Source organism: Ailuropoda melanoleuca, chromosome 2 (assembly GCF_002007445.2).
Source record: "Ailuropoda melanoleuca isolate Jingjing chromosome 2, ASM200744v2, whole genome shotgun sequence".
In the NCBI taxonomy this organism is placed as follows: Eukaryota; Metazoa; Chordata; class Mammalia; order Carnivora; family Ursidae; genus Ailuropoda; species Ailuropoda melanoleuca.
Window position 1 is genome coordinate 162,041,222 of NC_048219.1, and position 19,686 is coordinate 162,060,907.

The 19,686-nt window shown below is 41.0% G+C and overlaps 1 protein-coding gene across 10 annotated transcripts in view; it reads right to left on the bottom strand.

The window, feature by feature from the left end:
- Nucleotides 1–19,686, bottom strand: part of ANKRD44 (ankyrin repeat domain 44) — a 239,429-nt gene that overhangs the window by 26,690 nt on the left and 193,053 nt on the right. For all 10 annotated transcript variants that reach the window (XM_034654901.1, XM_034654900.1, XM_034654894.1 and 7 more), the window contains 2 exons: nt 11,531–11,602; nt 2,336–2,537 (listed from right to left, as the gene is read on the bottom strand). In XM_034654901.1, the coding sequence (XP_034510792.1) occupies nt 2,336–2,537; nt 11,531–11,602 (274 nt within the window). The remainder of the gene's footprint in view (nt 1–2,335; nt 2,538–11,530; nt 11,603–19,686) is intronic.

Genomic DNA, 19,686 nt, shown 5'->3' on the forward strand with positions numbered 1-19,686 from the left:
ACAGCTCAACACTACAGACAATGGAGCCATCAAAGTGCAGGTATAGTGTGTTTTCATTGATTTCCTCTTTCTTTATCAATTTGATATTCCTTAAATACAGTCATAATAGTCTGATTTTTGGCTACGCAGAAAAAGAATAAAATCATCTAAGTATGCTGGAGAACAAACTGATTTCTAAGGCGGCGTTTTGTTTTTGTCTGGTTTTGTTGCCAGGATGTGGGGTGGCGTGCAGTAGCCTTTTGAACTCAGCTAATAGCCCTCAGGGAATTATAATTCCCCTCTGTTGTAAAAGTGTAGCAAAACTAGAATTCTCATTCGCTTCCCACACACCGCATTTTCCCCAGTTGCCTTTCAGCAAAAAGAGGCTAACATCTCCTTTAGCTGCGCCCTGCCAACTCCAGCTTTGTCTCAGACCAGCTCAGTCTCCTCCTGGCTGTGAGTGACAGCCATTTTTCATGTTGCTCAAAGGCCACAACTGTCATCGCAACTATCTGTGCCAAAACCTCTACTATCCATCCTGGCTCCTGCTCCTCACAGGACTCCCAGGATCTAAAACAAACAAACAAACAAACAAACAAAAAATTGCCCTCTCAAATCGGAAAAGATTCTGGAAATGCAAGCTAAAGCTTCTGCACAGCAGACATTTTGTGGAGAAGAGAGTCAAATGACAGCCTACATCTCTAACGAATGACACGAGGGAAATCCAAAAGGAGTGAGTCATCTCGACCACCAGGGGGCTCCATTGGACCATAGCCTACATCACAGCGGCCAATGAGCGACCATGATTATCCTTCATTGTTTACCTGTTTACAAGGACAATCTCCCACAAGCAAAATCGGCCTTTTGTAATTGTCAGGAAATACTCTACATGGTGACGAAAGCATAATGCTTGCCATAATAATATACAACTAACCTCGAAGAAGGAGAACTAAATTTGAACTTTATAATAAGACCAAGAATGCCTAGAATACCAAACTTTACAATGATACTTTGTAATAATATCAAGAATAACAAAAACACAAAGTGTGATGGGAAATGAGAACTTATAATTTAACCATACCAACCATTACTGACCTCATGGCTAAAGTGTTTTCCAGGAACAATCATTTCCAGATAATTAGGCAACACCATGTTTTTTCAACCTCTATATTGATTTTCTTCAGTGGTTTGGAAATTCAAGGATATACATGGAAATAGTTTCACGAGACCTAACACTTTTTCCAAGTAACAAGAATCATAAAGTCTTTTTGAAAAACCGTCTTTACTCCTTTGCTCCTCAATCCACCCATTACTTCATGGTCTGAATAAGATAGTTATTTCTCTTTATGAGACAATATCTACTACCCCGATCAAAGGCTGATATCATTGAATTCCTGACCCCAAAGGAATTCATGCCTTAGCTGAGCCAGAGATTCTTCCACACTACCTTACTGTCTGTGTGCACACCCAGAAACGTCTTGACAGAATTTTATTTTATGTATATTGGAGAAAAGTCCCAGAAAAGGCAAATCACTTACTTTTTGATATATACATATACTTTTTAAGAGTCTTTATTTTTAAACATGACACATCAGGAATCAGCATCACAGCAAAAACTAAGCAGCATCATTTAGACCGGCAGAATATGTACTGATTAGATTGCCATCTAATGGTACTTTTGATGAAATAGCCGTGAAAAGTCATTAATTTTATGCTTTAAAATGCTGTGTGATTTTGTCTATGTAACTCATTTGAAGATCACATTACGCCTTGCCTCCTTTTTAGAAAGTTTTGTGTTAGCCATTGGTCAAAGTTCTGAACTCTCTGCTGAGTTAGGAAGGTAAGATAGAGTGCAGAGGATTTTCAGAGCAGGATTTATAATATCTTTCTTTGTATGATCATGCCAGATTCATGTCATCACACATTTGTCCAAATTCACAGAAGGCATAGCACCAAGAATGGACCCTAATGTAAACTATGGACTTTTGATGATTAGGATGGGTCAATGGAGGTTTCTCAATTGTAATAAATGAAATACTCTGGTGAGGGCTCCTGATACTGAGGAAGGCTATGCATGTGTTGGGGGATGGGGTGGAGGGAGACAAGAAGTACACAGAAAATCTCTGTACCTTCCTCTCAATTTTGCTGTGAACCTAAAACTGTTCGAAAATAAGGCCAGAGCCTTTCTGGCTACAGAACACTAATCCTCTTCAACTGGATAGTAGGCCAAAAGCATTTTGGAAGAGTGTAGACATATCTGATGTAGAAAGAAAACTGATACTTTAAAAGTTGGGATGAAAGAAAATGCTACCACCCTTTTCCTTAGGCTTGTAACCAGACTCTTGACAAGACCCACCTGAGGCATGAAGTGGGGTTCTTTTGGTTACATTGTCTTTCACAAAGATGGATGCGCCCTGATTGATAAGTGCTTCCACACATTCCGTGTGTCCCTTAAAGGCAGCCAGGTCCAGAGCAGTGCGGCCTTTCTCGTCCCTGATGTCCAGGTCCACCAGCGACTGCAGAAGGACTTCCAAGGCCTGATGGTGCCCATTGTAGGCCTGCAAAGAAGAAACCAACCACTCAAATGCTCGCTCACCTCAAATCCCACAATAACCCACATGAGGGGCTAAGCCTCCAAGGTCACAGTTGGAGACCACTCCAAACAGCACATCAGAGAGATGCTGGGGATAATTATTGAACAGACAAACCAGAGAGTCAGACTGAAAAATTATAATGCACAAGCCTCACAGCTACATATGAATTTCTTCATGTTCTTTCTTGTCTGTCAAAGAATTTGCTCCAAAGGTACTAAATGTATTCTTATATTTATATCTATCCATCGAATAATCTAATATAGATTGGCAGTTGAATGAATTAATATAATCTTCTATCTATCAGTTCAGTCCTAAACATACACAATCGGAATATTTTGGGGGAGACTTTTCTGTTAAACCTTGAGGGAAAAAAATCCCTAAAAACAATATGGACTTGGTAATTCATCAGAAACATACAGACCTGTTACAGTGTAACATTTTAATTTCTAAGCATGGGACCCTGGGCAAGTTTCTTAATTTCACTTAAAATTTGTTTTCTCATCTATAAAATGAGAGCAATAAAAGCTGCCTCCCAGGAAAGATAAAAAGAGATAAATTCACACAGGCTTTCCATAATATCTTGTACACAGTAGATGCTTCCTCCTTTCTCCTTTACTTCTCCCATTGATTGTCACGAAAACGCAGACACAATTATGGAAATATATTCTGTGTACCAGCAGCAAGTTCAGGCCTATTATAAGGTCCTAGCTGCGTGAGGTTAAGAGGCTACACGCTACTAAAACACAAAATCGAAAGACTGAGAGATAATTTTCATTAGGTCTATAAGGTAAAAAAATGCATATGCACACACAAAGCAAAGGACATTGGAAATAAAAGAGAGAAGAGGGATCAGGATAGGAGGGGGGACCTGAGGAGGGAGAAGGAAGTAGAGAAGGAGATACAGAGAAGACCTGCCCCCAGTGTCCTCAGCAGCTAGGGCCCCCTCTTCTGTCAGCTGAACTTTTTGCTTTCCCCCACAGCGATTACTCAAGGCACAACATATTTGAAAAAAAGCTTGGCACAGACAAAAGATCAATATCTCTCATACACAAAAAGCTCTTACAAACCATTTTAAAACTTAGTAAAATGTACAAAGGGCATGAAAAGACAGCTCACAGAACAAGAAATATGGAAGGCCAATGAACATATGGAGAAAATATGTAAATTTTTAAGGTACTATTTTTCAACTACCAAATTGACAATGATTAAGTTTGGTCACGCCCAATATTAGTTAAGACATGGTGAATAAAGCAGGGGCGCCTGGGTGGCACAGTTGATTAAGTGTCTGCTTTGGGCTCAGGTCATGGTCTCAGGGTCCTGGGACTGAGGCACGTCTGACTCCCTGCTCAGCGGGGAGCCTGCTTCTCCCTTGGCCTCCCCGCACTCCCTGCTCATGCTTCCTCTCCCTCTCTCAAATAAATAAATAAAATCTTAAAAAAAAAAAAAAAGACATGGTGAAAAAAACAATCTCTGCTCTGCTGCTGGGAGTATGGTGTGACATTTGTGGAGAGTGATTTGACAAAATCTATCAAAAACTTTTTGAAAAACTAAGCTGCAGACTGTACATATAACATGACCTCATTTATATAAAAAGAAAATATATCCAGATATTTACCTATTTATATCTATGTATATTTCTGTATTTATAGAAAATTTTGAATACAAAAGAAACGTAATGGTGGCTACCTTGAGAAATGTAAGTAAAGTAATGAGGATATGGACTTATTTCATCTTACCTTTTTATTTATTTATTTATTTAAAAGATTTTATTTATTTATTCGACAGAGATAGAGACAGCCAGCGAGAGAGGGAACACAAGCAGGGGGAATGGGAGGGGAAGAAGCAGGCTCATAGCAGAGGAGCCTGATGTGGGGCTCGATCCCAGGACTCCGGGATCACGCCCTGAGCCGAAGGCAGACGCTTAACCGCTGTGCCACCCAGGCGCCCCTCATCTTACCTTTTTAAAAATCATTTGAATTTTTTCCCTAAGTCTATGTTAACAACAATAATACCCAAAACTAAATATAAAAGGATCCAAAGAATTTAAGAGTACTGATAGGAATTGTTTTAATACTTCCTCTATACGTTATTTTTGTGAATGATTATGGTTATTATATAGTATGCAGTAAACATATATATCATGTATAAGATGCAGTATAATAATCCACATGCTGATGAGTTTCAAATTTAGATCCCATTTCTAACTTGTCCTTTTACTTCTAGACTTGTATATTCAACTGCCTATTGATATTTCACTTGAACATATGCATCTCAAGTTCAACACTTCCCAAACCAAATTCTTAATTTCCTTCCTCAAACTTGCTCCATCTGCAGCCTCTTCCATCTCAGTAAGTGGCAAGGCTATCCTTCTCGTTCCTCAAGCCCAAAACGTTGGAGTCGTCTTCATCTTCCCTCTTAAGCCCAGGGTCTGTAGTCCTATACAAGGGTTCTGGGACACTAGGGCAAGAGGGTGTTGGAAAGTAGCCTCTGGCTCCCCATCCCAGCTTTGCCAGGCCCTGTACAGGGATGTGTCTGCTGAGAGGAAGGGACCCGTTTGGCTAACCACACGGAGGTGTCATCAGGTTCTCAGGCCCTGGCAGGAAATCATCTACCCCCACATCTCTGTTGTAATTCACACAGGCGCAGTGTGGCCAGCAGCAGCCCTCAACGCGCCATCATCTCTGCCCTTTCTTTAAAATATACCTGGAATCGACCCAGCTCTCACTATCACGCCATCCTCTTTTGCCAGGACTATGGCAAGGGCCTTCCTTTCCACGCTCGCCCCACCGCGATCTATTACTGACACGCTCTACAGAGGAGATCTCTTAAAACCCAAGTTGGACATACCAGTTCCTGACGAAAACTAGTCAATGGCTTCTTCCCTCCTTAATAATAAAATCCAAACCCATTCAGGCCCTTAGGATTAGGCCTCCTTCTATCCTGATCATCAGCATGCCTCCTCCGCACTCTGCTCAACCACACTAACCTAACCCCTCCTCCTACCCCATGCTTAAATACTCCTCTGGGCTATTGCATCTTTTTTTCTTTTCTTTCTCTTCCCTTCTCTTCTCTCCTTTCCCTTCCCTTTCTTCTTTTCTTTCTTAAAGTTTATTTATTAAGGTTTTTTTTAGTAATCTCTACACCGAACATGGCACTCGAACTCACGACCCAAAGATCAAGAGTCACGCTCTCCTCCGCCTGAGCCAGCCAGGTGCCCCCGCATCTGTACTTTCTATTTCCTGTCTGACAAGCTCTTCCCCCTAAGGGCCACGTGGCTCTCCTGGTACTTCTGATTCAAATATCACCTTATCTGGAGGCTTTTCAGAGCCAAAAAACAGCCCTCCACCCACTCAGCGTACTACCACTCTCCACCCCACTTAATCCTGCTTTATTTTTTCTTTATAGCACTTACTACCACTCGATATCCGTTACTTTCTGTTGGTTTGTTTATTATCTGAGGTTGAAGGCACTTCATGTGTATTGCTCACTGCTGTTCCCTAAATCATGCCTGGTGCATAGGAGACACCCAAACGATTATTTGGTGAATAAATGATGTAATATAATGGCTGTTAACTACCATTTATTAGTATCAGTAGTAGAAATATATATATATTTAGAAATATATTTTTTAAGTAGCAGCTATTTATCTGTGCAAACATTCTTTTTATTAATGAAAAAACCAAAACAAGCACCGTTAATTAATTTGCCCAAGATCACTTAGCTATTAGGTGACCAAGTTAGAATTTGAAGTCCAGAATCTGTGACCACTAAAATATATGCTGTTAGGCAATGTCTTATAGTTTTTCCCAGTGATTCCACCTAATTGACTTTTAAACAAAATACTTTTGTCTCTACGTGTAATGGCACAAACAGTTGAATAACAAAAATTGAATCAAAAACCCAGACCCCCCTCTCCAGAAGGCTTAAGACGGAGATAAAGTGACTTGAACAGAGCTATGAGGCAAGAAGGTATACACTGCGGCTAACTTCTGGACTATTGTTCTTTCACTACACAAACTGCCTTCCTTGAGACAGGAAAATAAATTCCTCTATGTCCACCTTTCTGATCTGTACTTGCTATGCAAACCATAACTGCGTAAGATTGTAAGCCTTTAGTTTGACTTGAATTTTGCAGCAATAGCTAAATTTACTGAGCCCTTGCTGGGTATCAGGCAGTACTGGACAGGTAGCACCTCATTTAATTGCCACAACAACCCATGATTTGGATACTACTGTTATCCCCATTTTCCTGACAAGGACACAGAAGGGCGGAGACGTTACCCAGCCTTTCCATGGTCACTCAGCCTTACATGGGGGAGCTGGCATTCAAAGACAGACCAGTCAGACCCCGGAGCCTCAGCCGTGAGCGCTTCTTGAGCTCCTACAGGAAGGGTGCAACAAGAGCAAAAGGAATATGTGTCTTTACCTCTTGATTATACGAAATTTCAAACTTTGTACGTACAAAGAGAAGAGGAAAGTGTAATGAATTCCTATATACCCACCACCCAGTTTCAGCCATTATCAACTGACTATGGGTGATTTTTAAGCCAACTTGGGAGGACCTATCCTCCAGTAAAAGGCTGTGTCTACACCAGGGTGTAAATCAGCCTGGGCGTATCTGCGACTTATTTGGAAAACTGACTTTGCATAACACTTCTTCTCATTATAAAGTGTAATGGTAGCAACCGATTCTGCTTATATGGAAATCCTGACTTCACACCAAAGGGAAATGAATCCCCCATGGAAACAGCAGGGTCCAGATGTCGTCTGCAAATGCTGGTTCTTTCAGTGCCAGTTAACTATTATGACAAAGATCGTAAACATTTTAATTTCCATCAGTATGACTTCGTCTAGGAAAATAGAATCAGCAACTTATAAATTGCATGCGTATCTACAAAACAGGATGGCTAACATATTTAGATTTAATAAAGAGAAGACACAGGGGAAAGAGAAATGTACGTAGGAAGGAAGCCAGTGTGAAGGAATCAGCTCTGTTCAGAATAGCAGAGTCACATTACAAGGCACTTAAGTTAGGTGCTGAACTTATCCCCATATTTTCTCCTTTAATCCTCACCACAAAAAATAAATCCATCAGCCTGTATTAAATTTAGAGGCTTAATAAAAAAAAAAAATAAAAAGATGGAATGACCCTGCTGGAAATTAGGAAAGCTTCAGAATTCCAGCTTATACTTTTTTCTACATCAGGCACTTTAAATTCTCCTAAAGACAGAATGGTTGAAAGGCCAGATTTACTCATAGAATTCCTTTCGTGTTTCCCCCAGTTTACCTTGAATTTTAGCATGCAAAAGCATGACCCCATAGAATTGAAGACATAAAATTAGGTACACTCAAAGGGCAATTTATTTAAGGGGAATAATAAAGGTAACTTTGATTAGACAAGAACTTTCACTTACTTTCACACTTTGGAACTTAACCCTAGAAACAAATGAACATGTGATGTGGAATTCTATTTTAGGGTTAAATGCATCATTTTGTCTTTGGGCAGGTAGAAGGTTCCTGGAGTATGCAAGAAAGAATACAATAAAGCTTTAAACTCTTTGAAGGAGGCTCGAGTAGGCGGGAAAGAAGACCCTTCTCACATCAGCAGTACATGATGGAAATCGCCCTATTTCTCTATTTCCGTCCTAAACTAGCTAATTAATGGGTAGTTTCAGCAATAATTTCTGAAATAACTAAATGAGGAGATAATCACAGAAAAGAACAAATATGCCAGTTCAAAAACCATGGAATAGTCTGGCTTTCAATAGACAACCCAGTTCAAACCTTCACAGAGGTAGCAAACATTTTAAATTTGCTTTCTGAAAAATCTTTATTAAAAATATATCGTTAAGTAACTTAAATATGTCTTAAACACAATTAACTTCTTTGAACTCTTTAGGTAGGAACTGAGGGCAATGAGAAAGAATTTGGGATCTCAACAGAATCCACGAAACAATGGGCATCTGGAAATCTTGACAGTGGGAGCCTTTCATTTGCATAGCCTTGTTTCTTGATTTAATTTTTTCAAGTGGATGAAATGTTTATGAAATTCACTGGGTTGATAACCCCGGAGACTCGAATCATTCAGCCAGGAAATAGTAACTCAAGGCAGGTCAGGTTTGTTGTGGCAGTCAAGGTTTGGAGGCATCTGGTTCTATTTCACTGCTAGAATGCATCCTCAGAAGAAATAATGTGCCTGGGGTTTTTATTAAGTTAATTGCCACCGAGGCCCTTGGAGAGGGTGATGGGCATACTTGCAGGGTTCTTAAAGCAAATTATAATTTTTTAAAAGGTGTTAGCATTTAGAGGGCAAGAATAATATAATTCTAGAATTAATCCACTGCTCTCACCCTGGTCAAAGCTGTCATCATCATCATCATCATAATCATCATCATCACTTCCTGGTTCTCTTGCTTCTGTTTTTGCTCCCTTACAATGTAAACTCAACACAGAAGCTAAAGTGATTCTTTTCAAACAAAAGTCATATCGTATCATCTGTCTCTTCAAATTTCTCCAAATGGTTTTCTAATTTGCTCAGAGTAAAAGCTGAAGTTCTTACAATGGAGTAGGAGGCCCTTCCCTGACTCCCTGCCCCCTCCACCACATGTCACACCCCATCCCCTGCCACTCTCCCTTCCCCACTCTGCTGTTCTGGGACCATGCCAAGCAAACCCTTACCCCAGAGACTCTGCACTTCTGCCCAGAACACTCTTCTGTCCGATATCCACACGGGCAGCTCTCAAGGTCTCTGTTCGAATGTGCGAGTCTATGCTACGTCAAGTACAGCCTCATCTGCCACCTCCCAGTGCGTCTTCCTGACCATTTGCAGCACGGGCAGCACTTCTGACCATCTGTCATGTTATATATTTACTTGCCTACTTCTCTCCTAGACTAGAAACTCTACAAGGACAGAGGCTGGGTGGTGTTTACTGCAACCTCTCCAGCTGCCAGAACCCGTGCTTAGCACACACACACTCAGTGTAAGTCAAATGAAAGAATGGTACGTTAGCATCAGTGAGGATGAAGCTAGCTGATTGCACCTGTGTGCCAGGCCCTGTTCTAACCGCTTGACGTGCATTAACTCATGTCATCCCCACAATGGCCCTCGGATAGAGGTACCATGTCTAGGTGAGTTGTTAGTGGGAAGACTGAGGGCTAGGATCTCCTCTCTGGGTGCACTTCCCAGGCACCTGCTCTCTTCAGAGGTGCCAAATGCCCAGTTCTCTCCAGTAATAACATGCTCTCCTGTCTTTACATGACCAGAAACCCACAGATCTTACCAGAGCAACTGGCACACAGTTAGCAATAATTTTGGGGGAAAAAATGAGAGATGACAGAATTTGGGGGAAGCTAAGAAAGTCTCTTCTCAGATTACTAGCAGGTGTGCAATGCAACCAACCCCACTTACAAAGGGCATGAGAATTCTACCTGAGATCACCTCAAATAGTCCTCTCTAGGGGCAGCTAATGCCGTATGTGAACCCTCAGCTTTGGGGTACCTTCCCCAGGCGCAGCAGATGGTTGGGCAGAGATTCTAAGGAGCAACCTTCAGAGCAGCCTGCTCTGAGAGCCAAGTGGCATGAAGTTTACACACGCAAATATCCCATTACCCATCCGCCTTTCCCACTCTAAGTCCAAATCCAGAACAAAGACTGATGCACATTTTAGCCTAATTTCACTGGACTCAAAATGTGTGTGTGTGTATGGGTGTGTGTGGGTGTGTAGTGGATGTGTTGGTGGGTGCGGCAGAGAGTGGTGAATGGGATCAAGAGATGTGCTGGCGGCTCTGTGGGGAGACTGGCAATGAAGCAGGGGCTGCACGCAGGGTGATCAGTTCCTCCCAGTCCTCACGGGACGGGACGGTGTCATACCCTCACCTTGCCTGACTACTTCCGTACGCCCCTGGGTTCTACAAAATCTCCACCTCAATTATTCATCAGAATGACACTGAGAAGTGCTTATACTGGATGGTATGAAGTGAATGTCCTAACAGTTAAACTGAGACACCCAGCCCCTTTCCGCTCTGCTTAGCATTCAGCCTCCAGGCGCACGCACACACACCGTCCTGTGGCCGGGGACCGAAGGCCTCACGTCGTGGCAGCACCTTCTAGGGGGAGCTGCTCTTGCTGGGTGTGGCTGCCCGCCCCAGAGGCTCTCGGGAAGAGCTGGTGACTACCAACTCCGAGCAGCACGCCAGCTGAGGCAGCGTGCTGGGTGAGTGTGCTGGCTCGCTCACCCCCACGGACAGTTTGGGGATCCTCCCTCTGAGCTGTTGCATTTCCCTTCAAATAGGGTGTGAAGAGGAGGCTTCCCTGGTGACGGAGTAAGTCTTCCTCCCCGCCCTGAGCTCTCCGCCAGTAAAGAGTCAGAAGCTCACACCTCCTCGGAGACCCAGATTTCAAGTGCAGGCAGAAAAAGCGGAGTTGCATTTATGGATGTGCTCATCTTGCTCCCACAGGTTTGTGTTTAAATAGCTCACAACTTCTTAATTGTGATTTGGGGTTGATTTTGTGGTAGGCTGTAGACTCATGTATTGTTAGCTACAATCAGATCTTTAAAACCAAAACGTGTTCTAAAAAATTTCCTCTATTTTTTAAATTAAATACTACATAGTAATAATTTTAAAGATTGTTAAAATGTATAATAATCATTTATTAAGTACACTGTGGTAAAGGCTTTAAGAAAGAAAAGAAAATCTCTTTTCTTTTGCCCTCATTTTACAGGTGAGGCAACTGAGGCCCAGATGGGGTAAGTAATGTGTCTGAGCTCACCAGTGGGTGAAGCTGGGATTGGAATTTGAGTCAGTCTTTCTCTCTGCAGCCTGTGCCTTTACCCATGTAGTGTTTTCATTATTAGTTATTATTGTGTTACTATGCTTTCATTTGAAGAGCAGCCTTGTTCTAGGAACACTTAGGTTCTTTTTCTAACGGAGGAAGCCACCCCCGGCATCTCACTTACAGCTAAGTGGAGCGGACTCTTGGTAGCACCGGAGTCTGAGTCTTCAAAACCATTGTTGGTTCTTTCTAAAAGCTGTGAAGACAAAAAGAAAACATTTGTACGTGAGTAAAATCTGCAAAAGGAGTCCTCCTTTATGGATACTAATGTTGACATAAATACAAAAGAGGCTTCAGAAATGTAAAAAATGATGCAACTTAGCAATATGAGAAATCTGGTGCAGCACATCTGAAACAAATAAGAACTCGGACATAGCATATCTAAAACAGATACTCTCACCGAATCATTCAACTTCTAGATCATCTCAGCCTTTGCTAATGAAAAAAAGGCTGTCATACTTGAAAGATGCTAAGTCTCACCAATCCAGGAAAATAATTCATGTTGAATCCACTTTTCACCCAGCAGGTCGTAATAACGAAAAATTATAATACCTAGTGTTTACTCCATTATCAAGCACACATTTACTGGAGATAGTGTTGGAAAAGACATCTAAATCTCCGGTTCTCATGGAGCTTATGTTCTAGGGAGGGAAATCATAGACAAACAAATAAATACAGCAATAAGAAAATATCTGCTGATGACACGCTATAACGAAAATAAAATAGGGTGATGTGATATAGGATGACTGGCAAGTTGCTTAACAGCTGATGATCAGGGAAGTCCTCTCCAAGGAAGTGACAACTAAAGTAAGACCTAAATAATAAGAAGAATTAAACCAAGTAAAAGTGTGGCAGGAGCGTATTCTGGAGAGGAAGTTGTAGAGAAGGGAGTACAAATGCATCAAGGGGGGACAAACATGGTAAGATGAAGGATAGCGTGACCAGGATATGATGTTGGTGAAGGTATCAGGAAAAAGACATTCTCATGGACCCTTGGTGGGAAGAAATTGTTAAAACCTTTCTGGGCAATTTGTGCATACCTTTGACCCTAGGAATTAATTCCCGATAAATAATCAGACAAATGCATGATGATGCATGTATAAAGAAAATTCTTCGATGAATAGTTGATGAATGATTACCAATGTGCCTAGACACTGAAGATTCAATAATAAATAATATATTAAAATATCCATTTTGGGGGGGGACAGGGTAGACAACAAAAAAAAGAAGTTATGCAGTTAATTAGAAAATGGTATGTGCTATGGAAAAAAATAAAACAGGGAAGGAGGGTTCAGAAGGCCAGAGGGGAGGTCAGCTCGCAACTTAATAGTATGATCGGGGAAGGGCCTACTGGATGAGAAAAGTCTTGAGGGTGATGAGAGACCCTTGTGGACATCTGGGGGAGGAACATTCCAAGCAGAGAATCTTTGTCTTTCAGACTCCTGGGTACAGGCTCCTCGCTTAGTGAGGGTGGAGTAGCCAGACACAGGGATACAGGACATCCACTTTGGGGCAGTATGGGTCAAGCAGATGCTGTGGGGCTCTAGGACCAACAGTAGTGGCACTGACAAATGTGCCCCCCGCCCACCCCCCAAGCCAGGATGATGTGTCCGTGGAGCAGCCGTTCTGGTGGCTACTTTCTGATTCCCTGTCGCCCTGGTCATGGGGAAGAGGGAGCCGCCCCAACTAGTCCAAGCTCAGAGTTCATGCTTATTTCTGGAGTATCACCCTAGTGTCTCTTCTTCTAGACAGCCCAACAGGCTTGTAAATACCTATTTTAAAACGTCATATCTTTTTCTGCTTAAAACAAAAGGGGGAATGAAACATGAGAGACTATAGACTCTGGGAAACAAACTGAGGGCTTCAGAGGGGAGGGGGGTGGGGAACTGGGATAGGCCGGTGATGGGTATTAAGGAGGGCACATATTGAATGGAGCACTGAGTGTTATACACAATGAATCATGGAACACTATATCAAAATCTAAGGATGTACTGTATGGTGACTAACATAACATAATAAAAAATTATTATAAAAAATAGCTAGCATTGTTTCTGTTTCCTTCAAATGAAACCTGACTGATTCGAAGAGTAATGGGTTTTATCATAGCAGTTTTCTTAATAGGGGAGGCGAAGGGGAAATTATACCCCTCAATGTGCCAGAAAGCAAAACTTCCTAAAATCCACTTTTCTCCTGGAAAGTCCCAAACTTGTTAAGTGGAAAAACACATTTTAAAGCCATATGTGTGGACTGGTAGCATTTCCATTTTTTAAAAAAATCTGTATTAACGTGACGATAGATGGCGGAAAAAAAGCCTAGAAATACCTACCCTAAAATGCTTAGTACAATAACCTAAGAGTGGGATTATGGATGAATTTTATTTTCTTCTTTCTTGATTTTTTTTTTTGCAGTAATTATGTATTGCTTTTGTAACTAGAAAAACACTAAAGCTATTTCTATTTGGGGGAAAAAAGCCATTAACCTTCCTTTTCATTCACGGGAATGATGTCCACGGACCCCCCAGATAGATCCAGAACTTCTTTCTAGTCAATGCATGTGGAACAAAATGTCCAGATCCTCTGGTAGATCAAATAGCAGTGTAAAATTTATCATCTAAGAGCACATGCTTTTAAGTTTGCAAAGAATACAATGCAAATAATTATATGAGAAGTATAAGGCATTTTATGTTTGTTTTTATTAGTATGAGAATAGAATTTGGAACTTAAACAATCTAGGATAAGTTAGACTAATGAGACTAAATTTAATTTTAACTTCAAAGCAAACAACTTTAAAACCAATCTACCATGCATAGTTGAAATACAAGTAGCCCTAACTGCTTGAAAAGGCTAGAAAGCAGCTGTTCTTTGCTTTGTTTTGCAACATTATCACCTGCAAGACTTCCTGGAATTGACAGCATGTACCGACACCAAATCCTGTCCTAGAATGAACTTTTAATCAAAGGAACACAGGATCATTTCCACCATTATCACAAACATGATGAACAGAGACAAGAAGACAAAATATTGTTCACGGCCACAAATTAGGCATGTTTCCAGAAGATTTATTATGGAATAAGATTCTTCCACACACATACTTTGATCATTCTAACAGCATGTGATATTTCACTTCTATCATTTACCAAATATTTGCAGAGTTATCTCTATGCAGGACCCCGGGCTAGGCACCAGGTTTCAACTGTGCAGTGAGCAGATGTTGCTGCTGACCCACGTGAGTGTGGAGGCTAATGGGGAACCCACAGAAATTAACAGGTAGTGAAAATAATGGGAGCTAGGATGCAGGATGCTATGGGAGCACGAAGAGATACTTGACATAACCTGGGGGATTAGAGAAGACTCCTCTGTCAAGGAAGGTCTAGCCTGAGACCTGGATGGTAGGAGTCAGCCAGGCACAGAGAGAGAGAGGGATTTCCAGGCAGAAGGAAGAGCATGTGAGAGGAGTGAGTACAACAAATTTGAAAAACTTTCAGTTCAATAAGGCTAGAGTAGTATGTAGGGGTGAGGAAAGAATGAATAGCAGAATGGGAGGCTAGAAACATAAGCAGAAAACAGATTCGGTACAGAATGATTATATCGTTATTGTCCAGTCCAGGACATTTTTGAGAGTGATGACTGTGCCAGGACAATAGCTGTAAACCAGCACATCAAATCAGGATGATTATTCAGAGTCATTGAAGTGCTTTAAGCAAAGAAGAGGCACGATCATGATAAGATTCTTGGGTATTATAAAAAATCTCTCTGGCCACAGTGTGGAAAATGAACTGCTTGTGGTGTTGGGGTGGGGATTACAACCCCAGAAGCAGGGAGATCCGATAGGATATTTCAACTCTGGAATCTCCAAATCGTGAATTATTAAGTTGGTGAGACCTACTGGTGGCCTGGACTGCAGAAAAGGCAGTGGAAATGGAAGGAAGTGGGTCCATTCAAGAGTTTCATTCACTCCTTTATTCGTTCATTCCGTAATTGTTTTTCAGCACTGTGCTAGGCACTGAAATTTTCAGTTTTAGAATGGTCCCTACCTACATGAAATTCATAGTTTAAAAGGTATAGTGGACACCATTCATTGAAGAGTGGAGGAAGGGGAAAAGGTGGAGTCAAGGGTGACCCCCAATTTTCTAGCTTTGGTAAATGGGTGAATGGTGATGCTTTCTCTAAGAAACAAAGAGAATAAGCAAGATCTGGGGAGAGAAAGGTGTCCCGTTGAATTTTGGTTTGAAGAGCTGCTGGGACATTCAAGGGGAGATGTCTGGTGGACAGATGGTATAATGTTCAAAGCTTGAAAGAGAGATCTGGGCTAGAATAATGGATCTGGGAATAACCAGCAGTGATACATGAAGCTGATACATGAAGCTGATACATGAAGCCCCTGCCTACGGATGAGACTGTCCAGGGAGAATGCGTAATGAGAGAAGGAAAAGAGCATAGGACATAAGCCTCAGGAACCTCAAGGTTTGAAAGAGGCAGAGTCTGCAACGAAACAGGGGCTGAAGAATGGACAGAGGTAGAAAAAAAACAAGACTGAGATGATGATGATGGTGACGGTGGTGGTGATGGTGGCAATGATTACCAGGATGTGAAGGTGGTGGTGATAAATGATGATGAAGATTCTCAAGGGTAACAGTCAAAAGTTATAAAGCATTTACTATGAGCCAAGCATTCTACCATGGGTCTTACATGGATCACCTCCATCTATCCTCAAGTAATCCATTATGACCTTCTCAAGTTCACACTGCCTGTAAAGGATAGATCACAGAATTAAACCCAGGTCTAACTCAAAACCCATGTTATATACCCCACAAAACAATGCCTTCCTATCAAATGATAAGCTGAAACTCTCCCCTGATATTTCACAAAGGAAAAAAAAACCCCAGCAGGGATGAGTATAGGAGACAATGAGAGGAGGTCTGTGATTCCTTTTCTTCAAGTACGTGAGTCTTCTGAGGTCTCTAGCTTCAACAATATCCTTTATCTTTGTGATTTTCCTCTTTGTTTCCTAAGGAGCGGCGAGCACTCATCTCAGGGGCACAGCAACCACAGAAGACATCTATCGGAATCTAGCTCCACTAAGTGTTCCTCCCTCTGTAATGATTCTTCTTTGTTAAGAAGACAGTGTGAAAAAGTGGGGAAAAAAGTAATATGCAAGTCATTCAAAACTGGCACTTCTATTTAGACTTAACTTTTCTCTCTAATTTAGAATTTGGTCCTAACATATCAAGTCCAAGGAATGAGGCAGATACACAGCCCTGCCACTATGGTGCATAAATGTCTGAGGGGAGGAACATGGCGGCCAGAGAGAGAGAAAGAGAGCTCATACAGTGACTCATTCTACAGACTCATAAGTCAGCCTGTGGTCTGCAATATTCCTGGAAGATAACATTGCTCTACAGAGATCAACCTACCTTGTCAAACTCAGATGGAATGGCTCTTTTGAAACACAGTTATAGCTAAGAACGCATACCAACGAAGCAGCATCATAACAAGCAACGAGTTCTGCACATAAAGCTTGTAGTTATAAATCAAATTATACAATCTTATATGTATAACATAAGAACAGACTAGTTATAACTTTCTCTTTTAAGACTATTTCCAATTAATATATCCTTATGCTTATCATCAACATTTACACAATCTATGCATCCACAAGCTAGTTTTCACATTGAATTACCTTCATAAATTCAACATACACATCCAATATGTTGCCATAGGCTTCTATTAGAAAGATAAAAATTTTGCATTTGTTCCAAAGATCGACTTGGTCCTCTGCCTAAACAATCTATTAAAATGGCTGCTTTAATAAAGCCTTTATCTGGACTACTTAATTTCATTCCTTGTCATGTCCAAAATCCAAGAAATACTTCTTTTCTCAAATGGTCAGTCATTTATGAAGTCTAGCACTGCCTGATCTCACTTCTTCCCCCAGGCTCCTCCTAGCACTTTGAATTTGCCCAGACTTTCCTGGGTAAACAAAACAGAAAATTTGGGATTAAAGCGACTTCTAAACCCCACTGACAAGTAAAGATAGGTGCTTAAGAACTAGGAAGAGAACAAGCAAACTTTTCAACTGTCTTATCTGTGAAATAAAAACTCTCTTTTTCAACTGGGATGTAGCTGGGATGGTCTAGAATTTTGTTGGGCCCAAGAAAAGTATTGTATTTGAGTTTAGTGATTTATAGGACATTTTCTGAATCTGGCCGGGGTTTGCCAGGATTGCAAGGCTCACATAAAGAGCAGCTCCATGTCTTGGATTTAAAAGCCACAAAGGTAATAGAAGGCCAAGTTTAAGCCTCTTTCTCTACAGAGTGAATCTGTGATAACAAAATCAAGAATAAATATGAACTTAATGATAAGTCAACTGGCCGCTGGGTTAACAAAACAGTAATCTTATCATTCAAAATTGTGAGGGCACACATAAATATTACACTTGAGCTGGAAACCCAAGCTTTAGAAATAGTTTAGATTATCACTGGCTATTTGAAAACATGGCAGGAAAAACTTCAGGGATCCCAAGAGACCTCACGCTGATCTAAACCAGTTTTTAAATGTGTTTTTTAAGAAAGCAGAAAGCAAATATGGCTCAGTCTGTAAAAACAGAAATGTGTAGCCAGTGGGTCTGTGGGCTAACCCTCTCTCTCGTTGGTTCTGGTTAGATTCTGACTACACAACTAGTTTCCACAAGTAGGAGGGATAGGAGGAGTTAGAAAACCAATCAGAAAATATCTGCGGGAACCATGGAAAGGAGGTGCTCTGAGGAAAGGTTTAAAAATGGATTTATTTATCTTTCAGCAGTGAGGACTGAGAGGACATTAAGAGTCTTCAAGTCTGTGAAGGGTTGGAAGCAGGCCAAGGCCCCTGGAAAGTTGGCATCTCTGTCAGAAATTCTATTTCACATTCCACTTGTCTGTGCTTGAGAATGAAATGCTTTTTGGGCAACCTCAGGGCCACTCCTGAGTCAACTGTGCGGTGACCTGGCTCTGGCTCAGTCCAAAATGAGGGCTGGGTCTGCAGAAGGTCCAGACCACCCAGCCTGTGTCCATGCCCTCTATTCAGAGGATCCCAGGGGCCCAGGAAAGAGCTCAGGGATCCCACAGATCTTTCAGGCTCAGAACAAATATGATGTTCCAGGCCACGCTGGACCCCCATGAACCCCAGGCCTTTGGGCCTCACCCAAAACAAACTAGCTTCCCCATGACAGCACATCAGTAACAGCAGTGACTATGTTTCTCATGATTCTGCTCACACCCCTTTACAAGCTATTAGAAAAAGCTCTGTTGCTTGAAATTGTTACTAACAACAATTATCGGAAACTCAATGGTTTCTAGAAATGTATGAATCTAATCTAATTTCTGCCTCCCCCCTCAATTCCCTAAGTAAGGAACCATTAACTTTCTACACTTGTGTAAGTCAAGGTCTATGCAGCTTTAAAAGGAGATAACACGAATTACGGAGGGTGCTACTGGAAGCTTAGCTAGATTAAGTTCCCATTTTTTCTGTGGAGCTGATTTTGATTACTCTGCTTATCTCCTCCCTCCAGTGTGTATTCAGTTCCTGGTGATTTCCTTGCCAATTAAAAGGCAGAAGAGCCATAGTATGTGTAAGGAAGGCTAATGAAACCTGCTGCGAAGATCAAGTCAAATGCAAGATATAAAATGCATAGTGTTCAAACCGTCTTGCAAAAAGCCTTAAAAATGTTCATATATGTTGACCTGTAAATCAACTCCAGAGATTTTATCCTGATTAAGTTTTAAGCCAAAGCCATTCAATAGTGAAATAGTGTAAGCAACCTAAATAGTAGAGGAAGGTCAAAGTTATGGTTTATCCAATAATTGAATATTATTTAGATTTAAAAATGTTAAATGAGTTCTTAATAGTGTTGGGAAAGGATTATGTCACAATATTTCATGGAAAAAATCAATGTACAAATTGTATATTTAATATTATCTCATATATGTAAAAAATAAAATATGTGAGGAGACTAAAATGAAATATAACTGATCCATGAACAGTTGGTTTGAACTGCATGGGTCCACTTAGGAGCGGATCTTTTACAATACTTGTAAATGTGTTTTGTCCTCCTTATGATTTTCTTAATAACATTTGCTTTTCTCTTATGTTACTGTAAGAATACAGTATATAATACATATAACACACAAAATATGTTTTGATGTTACCAGTAAGGCTTCTGATCAACAGTAGCTAGTCAAGTTTTGGGGGAGTCAAAACTTACACTTAGATTTTCATGAAACAAATGAGCAAAGGGGAAATGAAA